The sequence below is a fragment of the Cyprinus carpio genome, chromosome A21 (genome assembly GCF_018340385.1).
Source record: "Cyprinus carpio isolate SPL01 chromosome A21, ASM1834038v1, whole genome shotgun sequence".
Lineage (NCBI taxonomy): Eukaryota > Metazoa > Chordata > Actinopteri > Cypriniformes > Cyprinidae > Cyprinus > Cyprinus carpio.
In genome coordinates, this window is record NC_056592.1 from 15,652,585 (window position 1) to 15,665,025 (window position 12,441).

The window sequence follows — 12,441 nt, forward strand, 5'->3', positions numbered from 1 at the left end:
TTTGCATGCTGAGCCACTCCCCGTGCACACGGGTATATAAGGCGACAGCATGCATCCACTCATTAGGTTTTACTCTGAGGAGCCGAAAACGTGTCCCGGCAACAACTAATGGTTCAAGGTTGTGACATGGGAACATAACGTCTCCGTTCCCTCCATCAGGGAACGAGGGTTATGTACATAACCAAGACATTCCCTATACGATTTACACCAAAAAAAATCCCCAACAAAAACCCAATCACACATTCACTGAACTTGACACTCAACCATCAGAACAACGCACACAAAAAAGCACACACAGAAGTCCACTCCCAAAAAAAATCCCAAAAAAAAAGTTTTCAAGGGTTTTTGAAGGGATTTCAACCTTCAGTGAAAGATTGCTTCAAATCTTCCCTATTTGTTCCTTCAGCCTGGCAGAACGATTCGGATGCGAGCCTTCAGGAAAAGGTCGCTACGGAGACCACATCCTACCGGTAGGGAGGTGACATGCGGAGATACTGATATGGACTGGTTCTACATATGGAATGGGACTTAGTGGCCGGGTGCAACACGGGGGGCGCCGCTCTCCTGCGTGGGGCTCGACGTGCCGGCCTCAACGGTGTCTCAGCATGGGTGACACACAACACCCGAGGGGGGCAGCCCCACTGAATCTTCATCCTAAGAGGCCGATAGCCCATCCCTTGATGCTGCGATCGACATCTGATCCTCCTGCGGTGGACCGAATGACACGCTGGGAGCCCGTGAGATAGCCCAGCAGAATCACTCAGCAGCCACACAGGACATGCGCTGTGGGAGGAGTGAGAGATCCGTGGGGCTTGGCCAGGTGGAGAAGCTCTCACTGTAAACCTCAGATCTCCCAGAGCACTAACCGGCGGTCCACTGCTTGTGGCAGAGAAACCGGGACGGGTAGTAACAGGGGGTCTGCTCCACTCCCCTTGAGGAGAGAGAGACACAATCGCAGCGATGCCATGGTCATACACCCACAATAGACTCATGACTCATCCATGAGCGCCGCTTCAGCATGCTGAAGGCCCAGACACTGAAGACAGTGATCGTGGCCGTCTACAGAGGACAGGAAGCGACACATCCAGAAGGTCACGGATGAAACGGAATCTTGAAAAAGACGCGAATTGTCTGTGATTTGCTCTTTTAGAGGAAACTGCTCTTTTAGCTGAAGCGCCCAGGGGAATCGCTGCTGACAGAGACACCGCTGTAATGCGGCATAACACCAACCAGGAACAGCCTCTCACACACAAAGATGAAATGGCTTTGTAGTAAGGTGGATACAATATACTACTCAGCTCCAAAGCAAAAATCTAATGAGTCGATGCACGCTGTCGCCTTATATACCCGTGTGCACGACCAATTCTCATTGGCATTTTCTTTTATACTCATAAATGATTGGGCTCCCAAGTTAGACTCCTAATGTCATCACGACATAACTCGTAGTGACTGACAGATAGGTAACTGCATTTATGTGACATAAAAATTTTTTTTTTTTTAGAATGTAACTCTTTACTGTCATTTTGAGTAATTTAATGCTTCCTTGCTGAATAAATGTTAATTTCTTTCAAAAAAAGATCTGACTGACTCCAACCTTTTCAACAGTAATGTAGATAATACATATATTTTAATGTGCTATTGGCATAGCAAATGAAATACAGTAAAACAGTTAGTGCTATTTACATTGCCAAAGCATTTGAATCTTTGCTGCAGATCATTAAAACAGTACAAAGGCAAATAGCAATTAAGTAAATAACAGAATTAAAAGAAACAATAATAACATTTTAAAAAGAAACTTATTTGAATTAAGAAGAATTTTTTTGAATTAAGAAGAACTCTCCCTCTCTCTCCAGAGGTGTGTTCAGCAGATTGTGGGAGCCATGGCGTGTGTGTCGGGGGCGTTTGCCACTGTGAGGAGGGCTGGACAGGCACAAGCTGTGACCAGAGACTGTGTAACCCACAGTGTGTGAAACATGGGACCTGCAGGGATGGCAAGTGCCAGTGTGAACAGGGCTGGAATGGAGAACACTGCACCATCGGTAAACACACACACACACAAACACACATGGTCTTATCCTGCTTTGAAGCTTTGAGCTAGTCAAAGGCATTTCCCTCGGCTCTGTGACTTCTTTTACACCAGTGTCTTTCAAAGACTTTTCAGCTGCTGTTTTGTTGTTTGGTCTAGACTGATTTGCTCGTGTTTGCATCAGCATACATAGAGTAGAAAAACTCATCTCTGTGTGTGTTGTCATTATTTTTTATAATAGCAGAGGACACGGTCTTCACTGTGTGATCCGCATCTATAAGAATATTAAATGACTTTTTGAGCTCTAGAGTCCAACTGGAAGAGGCTTACTAATGGATGCCGCTTTGGTTGCATGTGTTAGGATGCTTGTTTTAATGCTAATGAGTCCAGCTCTCCCTCTCCACCACTGTTTTCACATCATTGTTTTCAGACAATTATAGCTGATGGATTTTGTGCACACAACACTTCTTAACGCTGAATTCACCAGCCAAAATGCAGCAGTCAGCCAAGTCATACATAATGGTTTTGCTTGGGTTCATTGATAATAGATGTCCATCAGAATTTTTCTGACAGGTTTTCTTAGTGTTATGTGGCATGCATGACATAGGTATGATAATGAGTTTTGAGTGGCGAGTAACATTTCTCCTTGTGTTTCTTATGGGCACCGAACAAATTCAGGCCAAATTCAATATAATCAAACAACTGATGGAGCTCTCCTTCCTCTATTGCAGATGGCTGTCCAGGCCTGTGCAATGGGAATGGGCAATGCATCATGGGTCAGAACAGCTGGCACTGTGAATGCCACACTGGCTGGAGAGGGCCAGGCTGCAGTGTTGCCATGGAGACCTCCTGCAATGACAACAAGGACAATGAAGGAGGTTACAAACGCATGTTGAATGCAGAAATAGTTTCTATCCCCTTTGGCCTCATATGCATCACATCTGTCAAGACTTGGAAAAAAAAGCTACACTGATGAGATGCAGAAATTTTGGTTAGGACAGTTGTTATCTCACTGTTGTAAAGGCCTGTTCATATGAAAACAAATATTTGGTGTGATAAACAGCTGCTAATGTGTTGCTTCAGACTGAGACCAACATTTTTATGCCATTAAAGTGACCAATTTATTTATTTTTTTACAAAGAGGTGTTCTAATCTCTTTGCCATCACATGTTGATTTAGCCCATCTCCTATTGTGTTTTATGCATTATACATACGTCTAATCATGTATTTTCTTTCTTTCTTTTTTACAGAAAATGTGACTATTGATACATCAAATAGTCACATGATCATTCAGAAGTTAAAGAATCTATACGTTCTTCAATAAAAAACTATAAATAGTTTTTTAAGCATTTTAATATATTGAGATTTGTCTATATATACACTGCTGCTTTGTGGCAATTTATTAGGAAATATGAGAGATATGAAGATGCTCTGAACGGATTAATAGAGCAGCTCCAGTCATTCGTATGAGAAGGTAGTGTGTCTGTTGGCTGGCAGAGTGAGGGATTTTAAACAAGTTGGCCCTGAGCACTGAGCATCTCCCCTAGACCAGTTAAGAGCGTAGAGAGGCTTTTAGAAAGAAATATTTGTTATTTCTCGTTTTAAAATGTTTTCATTTTCCCCACTTCATCTTGTCTTTTGTGTTTTCTCACTCTCTTAAATACACAGCCAGGTTTTTTACAAAGTATTGTGAAAATACTTTGGATTTGTGTCATTTGAATATAGCAAAGAGGTCAATCTGTGATGTTTACATGCAGGGCTGCCAACTCTCATGTCTTCAGCATGAGGCTCACCTAATTGACACTCGCATGTCGCATGTCTCCATTTTCTCATGCAGTGAAAAGCACCCTCAAATGAAAGCAAGATCTCCATCAGTTAAAACTGTAATAGGATATTGTCAAAACAGATCTGGTAAAATTTCCCGAACACCTCTTGTTTTCATAACTTTTAAAAATATTCACAATTAAATCACACTCACCAAACAAAACATCATATCTTTACTCTTCAAGCTAACAAAAACTCACAAACCTCTGGTTGGCTGTACTGTTCAAGTTAGTCAGAATTCACTCACCACTCAAAACATCAGATTTTTTTTCTGTGTGCTCACAAATCCTTTCAAAAGTGTGTAGATAAAATGTAAATAAAAGTTCACTGAGCAGTGTAGAGAGCTTCATTGATTGTAACAGAACATTGTGAAATCGTGATGAACTGAAGAGAGTGGCAGCTTTTTAGTGATTATAAAGAAAGCGCTATTTGAGTGCTTTATAGACTATAATCCGTTCAGATTTTGAATCAAATTTCAAATGCAGACTAATGCAGTAAATGCAGGCTAATAGATTACTAGATTTGAATTTTCAAGTATTTTTGAAATGCAATTGCAATTATTTATAAAAGTAATGAAATATAAAATTGCAATTCTCTCACTGTACATTGCTATTCTTATTGTGGGAAAAGTTAAGCTAGGCATATTCAGATGTCAGGCAAAACTGCTGACAATTACAGTGGATATAGAAAAGAATCACTCCCTTTAAAATAATCACATTTTGTTGCTTTGCAGAATGAAATGAAGGACACAGTTTTTGTTTTATCCAGCTGTATTTACTCTGTGCAACCTATAGCATCCAAGTGAAAGATATAACACCAACATGTCAGAAAAAAATAAAAAATATAAAACAGAATCACTGAGTTGGAAAAAAGGATTACCCCCATGAGTCAGTATTTTGTTGAACCACCTTTTGCTTTAATTACAGTCTTAAATCTGTTGGGACTTTGCACATCTAGAGCTAGACTTGCAATATTTGCCCACTCTTCTTTGCAGAACTGCTCAAGTTCAGTTAAATTTGTGTACTGCAGTCTTCCACAGATTTCCAATTGGGTTTAAGTTTGGGCTCTGACTAGGCCATGCAAGGACATTCACTGTGTGCTCAGTTTTGCTGTGTGCTTTGAGTCATTGTCATGTTGGAAGATAAACCTTTTTCCCATTGACAACTTCCTTGCAGAGGGCAGCAGATATTCCTCAAGAATTTGATGATATTTTGCACATCCATTTTTCCTTCTATTCTGACAAGTGCTCCAGTCCCTGCTGCAGAGAAACAGGATTTTAATTACATTTTAGTCTGATCTGCCTCAGAATATTCAAGGTGTGTTTTGGCAAAGCTCATTCGTGACTGCATGTGACCTTTCTTGAGGAGTGTCTTTTTCTTGCAACCCTCCCATACACGCCACATTTGTGGAGAATTTGTGATATTGTTGTCACATTCACACAATATTGTACCAAATACCTTCCACTTCTTAATAATAGACTACACTGTACATCTAGGCATTGATAAAGCCTTTGCATTTTGTTTGTGTCCATCTCCTGACTTGTGCCTGTCCACAACTTTATCCTGGAGATCTGTTGACAGTGTCTTGCCACCCATAGTTGATTGTTTGTTTCAGTTCCACTACCAAGGACTGAAATGCTCCAGGAAAACTCTTCTCATACTGAGCTAATAAAAATGACCACAGCTGGTCACTGTCGAAAAGTCAAATGGCTTTGTGTTCCATTGAGAAGGTGATTAGTTACACCTGATTGCAAGTCATTTTTAGGAGGGTGTGATCCTTTTTCCAACTCAGTGATTCGTTGTTGTTGTTTTTTTTATTCTTTTTTTTTCTCTGACATGTTGGTGTTTTATCTTTACCTTGGATGTTATAAGTTGCACTGAGTAAATACAGCTGGATAAAACAAAAACTGTCCTTCTTCACAAAGCAACAAAATGTGATTTAACTAAATGTGTTATTTTAAAGGTGGGTGATTCTTTTCCTAAATGTTCTTCAGAATATTTATTATTAGAATAGAGCGAGGAAGGGAAAAGATATATAGAAGGGCAAAGGGGATCGGGAATTATATTTAATTGGATTCAATTTTAAGGTTGATTACAAAAGACTTGTTAAATCAGGCATTTGAACTTACTGCTCAATCTGACCCAGACACAAACAAGCATTCTCCAGACATACAAAGCATCCTGCTTCTTCCTTCTCTCTCTTTTTTGTTTACTCTTCGTTTGGGGGTTACTTCACAGAAACCTCAGAGATCAGAGAGCACCAGGCAAAACAACATGGAGCAAAAGTCTTTGGCAACAGGCGCTTGTTGTGAGTTTGTTCCGGATCAAGAAAGACCCATTTAGGGAGAAGTGTTGAAAGGGTGTGCATGTACAGTGAACTACAATATGCAGCAAATAAGAGACGGGAAGAGAGAGGAAGATGAAACAGGAAAGAAAGCTCTCAGGGGTGTGAGCGATGCCCTCTGTAACTTTGATGCAAGTTCTCTAAACGTGAACTCAAGAGAGAGAGAAAGGGAGAGAAACTAGAGCATCATTCAATTCAGTGATCACATCCATCAGTTGAGCTCATTACCCAAATGGGGATAAATAAATAGATTTGTTCAATTTAATTTCCATAATGAAAAGAAGTTCTACATTTGAGGTTATTATGTTTTTTAATTATATTATTTGTCTCCCTCTCTTGACATCAAAGCAGCACAAGGGTTTGAACTGAGAAGGGTTTATCAAAAGTACACGTTCTGTGAAAAAGATGGCAGATGAACTGAGAGTTTTCAGAAGTCCCTTTAAACCATCTGCCAATCTGAAACCATGAAACTGTTTGTGCTAGGGATGGAAAATGTGCTGGTACTTCCAGAAGCAAGCAATACTAAAAAAAAAGTTGATATAGTAAAAAAAAAAAGTGACATAGTACAAATATTTTTTACTCACATATGTGTGCTGTACCATTCTTGTCGGATCCAATATAGACGGCACAGCATTGCATTTTAATCCTAGTCTCTTTGCAAATCCAGCGTCGACCTGTGTCTTGTTTACAAAAGAATCCACAGTGAAATGTGAACAAGTGAACAAACGCTCAATATTTGACTCACGTGAGCTGAAACTTCATTAAAAATAAAGTTCAACCACGCATTCCTAATCTTTGAATCCGAAGGAATGTTATGCAGCGACTGTGTTTTTGATGTTCTTCAGGGAGGTGTGCACAATAGATTATGCGATATTCAACGGCATGTTTATTCGCTGGTTGCTCGATCCGGTTTAAACCACTTATTATTTTTAAAAGGAAATCATTTTTTCACGAATCTGTGGGAGGGCAAAGCTGAATTTTTTTAGGCACTGATGTTCTTCTTATCTAGCTGGAGATGTTCATGACTCCTTTAGATAGGAACATTCCAGGAAAAGAAAAAAATTATGTTGACATTTTTTATTGTTTTGAAAGACGTGTCTTATGCTCACTAAGCTGAATTTTCAGCAGCAATTACTTCCATCTTCACAGCAATTACTTCCATCTTCAGAACACCATTAACTTTGGAATAGGCTACATATAATTACAGAATATTTTAAATGTCTTTTTTGGATATCCTGCGATTAATTCTAAACTTTAGTGTATTTTAAAAACCTTTACATCAAAATTGCTGCTAAAATTGACAGAAATATATGAAATCTAAAATATATTACTAATATTATCAAAATTGCTGCTAAAATTGACAGAAATATATGAAGGCTTTATTCCATTGCTAATATTTTATTTGAAATGTTTATATGAATCTTTATATATTTTATGTAAAATATATTAGTATGTTCAGTGGCATATATTAGATAATGCACTGGCATTTCTATCAAGTTCTGAATTTTTGGTATCGTGACAACCCTAGTGTGGGTTTATTTTCATACAAAATTAATGTATCACATTGCTAATGCATGCTACAGACCTAAAGCTTATGACATCTGGTGACATCTTTTCCACTCAGATGGTCTGGTTGACTGCATGGATCCGGACTGCTGCACGCAGAGCTCTTGTGTAACCAATCCTCTGTGCCGTGGATCACGTGACCCACTTCAGGTTATTCAACAGAGCCAATCAGAGGTCCAAAAAGTCCCTTCCTTTTATGACAGAATCAAGATGCTTGTGGGTAAAGACAGCACCCACATCATACCAGGAATCAACCCATTCAATGCCAGGTACCTCATGTGCCCTGTACTGTGATGGACTAAATTACTAAATTTATCATGCTCTAATATTGTATTTTCGTGTGCGTGCAGCCTGGCTTCTCTGATTCGAGGTCAGGTTTTGACCTCAGATGGCACTCCTTTGGTGGGCGTCAACGTGACCTTTGTAAAGTACCCCCACTATGGTCACACCATGACCCGCCAGGATGGCACGTGAGTAACTTCACATTATTTAAACCCCTTTCAATACATCCACATGCAGTTAAATATGCACTGAAATATATCTCCTGTCCCGGTTCTCCCTAGTTTTGATCTGGTGGCCAACGGTGGAGGCTCTCTGACTTTGAGGTTTGAACGGGCTCCGTTTCTGAGTCAGGAACGAACAGTGTGGCTACCCTGGAATCGCTTCTATGCCATGGACACTGTGGTGCTACAAACACAGGAGAAAACCACAGCCAGATGTGACCTGAGCGGTTTTGTCAGGCCTGATCCTGTGGTTCTTCCCTCCCCACTGTCCTCCTTCTTCAGCTCCAACCCTTCAGAGAAACACATCCTCCCTGAGAGCCAGGTGCCACATTCAACACCACTACCATCACTTCTCATTTCATTCACGTTCACGTAGGTCATTACATTCTTCCGTTGGCTTTTTATTTGCATTTTATATTCTCCATTACTCTCCTTCTTCACTCTTGGCTGGTCTTTTGTTTATAACCTCATACCTCCCCACAAAAACCCTTTCTACCCATTCACATCCTCATTCCTTTCTCGCAATCACGGTTTCTCTCCCCTGCTTACAATTTATCTCTTTTATCTCCGCTCTGAGGTTGTTTTTAAAGACTGACAGCACCTGCAAGAATTTTAGATTTTTAGTACTTTTAGAAGCCATTAACCCACTTTTCACTTCCTCTTACTGTCCAGGTGCTTCACGAGCAAGTGGAGATTCCCGGCACCAGTCTTAAACTTTGCTATTTGAGCTCCAGGACCTCAGGCTACCTCTCACTGCTCAAGGTGATCCTGACCCCAGCTCTAGTTCCTCTCAGCCTGGCCAAAGTGCACCTGATGGTGGCCGTGGAGGGTCATCTCCTTCAGAAATGGTTCCATGCATCTCCCAACCTGGCTTACACTTATATCTGGGACAAGACTGACGCCTACAGGCAGAGGGTCCACGGCCTGACCGAGGCTTTGGGTAAGTGGGATATGGAGTCATGTCAGGAAACAGGTGTATTTTAACTGTTATCTTGTTTCTTGTCTATGCTATTGTCTGTTCCCCAGTGTTTTCTCTTAATTTGAGCTCCAAAACACAGATAGTTTCTAGTTTAATGAGACTGTCTGTCTCTCATCCATTATGGTGTGTGCCAGCGGCAAGTTCCTCCTGTGAGCTAATGAATTGTTATGTCCCCGCTCGGTGATGGAGTGTTTAATTAAGATAGCACAGCTTTGCTCTTCCTCTAAGTGTCTTCACTCTCTGTCATTTTCCCCTACATTCTTCACGTTTCTTTCCTATCCCTCTTTCCATCTGTCAATCTTTCTCTATAGTGTCTGTGGGGTACGAGTATGAGACATGTCCCAGTCAGACCCTGTGGGAGAAGAGGACAGCTGTGCTGCAAGGATACGAGCTCAACCCCTCAAACTTGGGCAGCTGGTCACTAGACAAACACCACATGCTGAATGTCCGCAGCGGTATGATACGGAAACACCTAATGAAACACCTTCATATAGAAGTTAAGACACTCATTAGGGAAGGGCAGAAGAACTCGGAAGTGACATCAGTGATCAGCAATGGAAACCACATTCATTGTTTTGGATGCAGCGAAATTCTGCAGTGCAGTGACCCATCCCTGAATTGGGCTACTCAAACCTGAATTGGTTTCTGTAAAACACAAGCAATCCATCCAAGACATATCCATCCAGGTGTCAATCATTATAGTAATTAAAATGAGCAAAGATGTATTTCCTATGAGACACTTGTTTTGTATCAATCAATCAATCAATCCCTCCTTGGTCAGGCTAATTAAAATGAGCAAAGATGTATTTCCTATGAGACACTTGTTTTGTGAAATACACTTGACAATGCAGAAGGGACAGGTCATCCCTGCAGCTGATGGTTAAACAAACTTCTCCAAGAAAAAATGTCCATTACTCACTCACACTGTTTGAAATGTGTTGGTATTAAGCACCATTATAGAACAGAAGTTACTGCATGCTTTTTCACACCTGTTTATCTTCAGGCTTTTGCAGCAACTAAATTTCTCCTTCCGAAGACTTATTCCCTTGCTTTAGGAGATAGGGAGATTTGTGTTAAAAACAACAACAACAACAATTTATTGGGATTGGAGCTTGGCTAGTGGAAAATCAAATAAGGGCATAGAGCAGGAGAGCATGCCAGTGAACTATAAAACAACTCACATATTCTGCCTAATATTGCTCTTTTTATGCACATTTTCCATTGCTATAATTTTCATCACTGTATTAGGTTAAAATTCTGTGCATTTGAAGGACCAGCAAATTCATTTGCTCGTTATTGATGATTATGAGTTCTTTAATGACTGCTGGTTTCACACTATCGATCATGAAATGCAATAAATATGTCACACTGTAGAAATTGATGCTTTCATTTAAGCATCACATTTGTGCGTTTAAAGACCATTAGAAATATGTCATGTTTGAAATCTCAATCAGTTGCGCTTAGTGACAGTGTTTGATTTATTTCACACAGGCATCCTTCATAAGGGCAGCGGTGAGAATATCTTCCTCTCCCAGCAGCAGCCGCCCATCATTAACAGTATTATGGGTAACGGCCGAAGACGCAGCATCTCGTGCCCAAGCTGCAGTGGGATGGCTGAGGGCAACAAGCTGCTGGCGCCGATAGCTGTAGCCTGTGACGGAGAGGGTAACCTGTACGTGGGTGACCTTAACTTTGTGCGGAGGGTCTATCCGTCCCTCAATACCACAGCTGTACTGGAGCTCAGGTAAAGCTGACAGGATGCACAGCTGACAACATTAAAACAATATTTGTAATGAATTTCACCTCTGTAATTATTGAGGTGCATTATTAAGTAAAACAAAATATTCTGCTGAAATAATAATTGTCTGGAGTTGGTTCTAAAAAAAATAAATCAGCAAATCACATTCAAATCAAAAACGAACAAGGCTTAAATTCCAAGATCCACTGACAGAAAAAGCTGTCAGAAGAAAATAAATAATAATTCACACTTGTCATTTGATATTGTTTTGTGAAATCAAGGGTTTCCCATGAGCACCACAGCTCAATATGTCAGAGTAGTGGCACTGACCACAAAGTCAACAGTTATTGCAGTTTGATGAAATGTGATAATAAACACTTGACATGCATTGATAAATCATGCACTACTACACCAAGGACATTAATTATGAAAATAAATAAGTTCAGTTTTGATTTAATGTTGTTTTTAACAACTTGGATAGCTTTTACAATAATATGTTTGGATAATTTATTCTAACTGATGCAATTATTTTTCTCTTCTCGTCCCCTGCTCCATGAAGAATAAAGATTTGAGACACAGGTGATTAAAATAAATGCATAATGTAAATAATATTTATAGTGTGTGCGTGTCTAAACAGCTTGCTAATGTGTCTGAAAACTGACATTGTGTAGATTTGTTGTGCTTGTGTGCTGCTCTTTTCTGCAGTTCATTCAAAATATCACAATTTCTCCCCTTTTCTATCAAAGTGTTTTCTTTTTTGAGCTCCAATTACTTACTATTCACATTTCATCATGTTCACCAAGGTAACCATGCTGTTTTTCAGAGGATTTTATTAAGATACATTCTCCCATTTGCCCTATTTCCATAGCAACAGTCCAAGCCATAAGTACTACTTGGCAGTGGATCCGGTGTCGGGTTCTTTGTTCCTGTCAGACACCAACTCCCGGCAGATCTACCGCGTTCGCTCTCTGAATGGGGCGAGACCGCTGCTGGATAACGCTCAGGTGGTGGCAGGGACAGGAGAGCAGTGCGTCCCGTTCGATGAGGCTCGCTGTGGTGATGGAGGCAAGGCAGTGGAAGCCACACTAATGAGCCCAAGAGGTGAGGTTTTTTAAAGGAAATTTTTCTGTGAGTTGGGAGGGGCAAAAATGACACACAGTACTATACCTTACTATATACTACATCCTGAACTTCTTCAGAGTTAGCTTTTACGCAAGACAAAGCAGCATTTCAATGCTGTGATGCTTTACAATTATGACAGACGCATTTTTATTTTCCTTGAACTTAGAAAGCATCAAAATTTAATCCCTTAGACAGTTACCAGGTGCTGTCATTTTCTATGCTATCACAAACCTCAGTAACCAGTAATTCTCTAGACTCCAGACATCATTCTTAAAGCCCAGCATGGCCACTGATGTGAGGAAAATAAATGACACAGAAGGTAAAGAGAGATCGTAAGGTT

At 40.3% G+C, this 12,441-nt stretch overlaps 1 protein-coding gene across 1 annotated transcript in view; it reads left to right on the forward strand.

The window, feature by feature from the left end:
* The window catches only part of tenm2b (teneurin transmembrane protein 2b), a 258,970-nt gene that overhangs the window by 236,374 nt on the left and 10,155 nt on the right, over positions 1 to 12,441 (forward strand). The window contains 11 exon segments of the mRNA XM_042711040.1: positions 1,854 to 2,039; positions 2,758 to 2,904; positions 7,818 to 8,028; positions 8,110 to 8,229; positions 8,323 to 8,584; positions 8,935 to 9,202; positions 9,553 to 9,696; positions 10,733 to 10,985; position 11,261; positions 11,539 to 11,558; positions 11,848 to 12,080. Of these exon segments, the coding sequence (XP_042566974.1) occupies positions 1,854 to 2,039; positions 2,758 to 2,904; positions 7,818 to 8,028; positions 8,110 to 8,229; positions 8,323 to 8,584; positions 8,935 to 9,202; positions 9,553 to 9,696; positions 10,733 to 10,985; position 11,261; positions 11,539 to 11,558; positions 11,848 to 12,080 (1,845 nt within the window).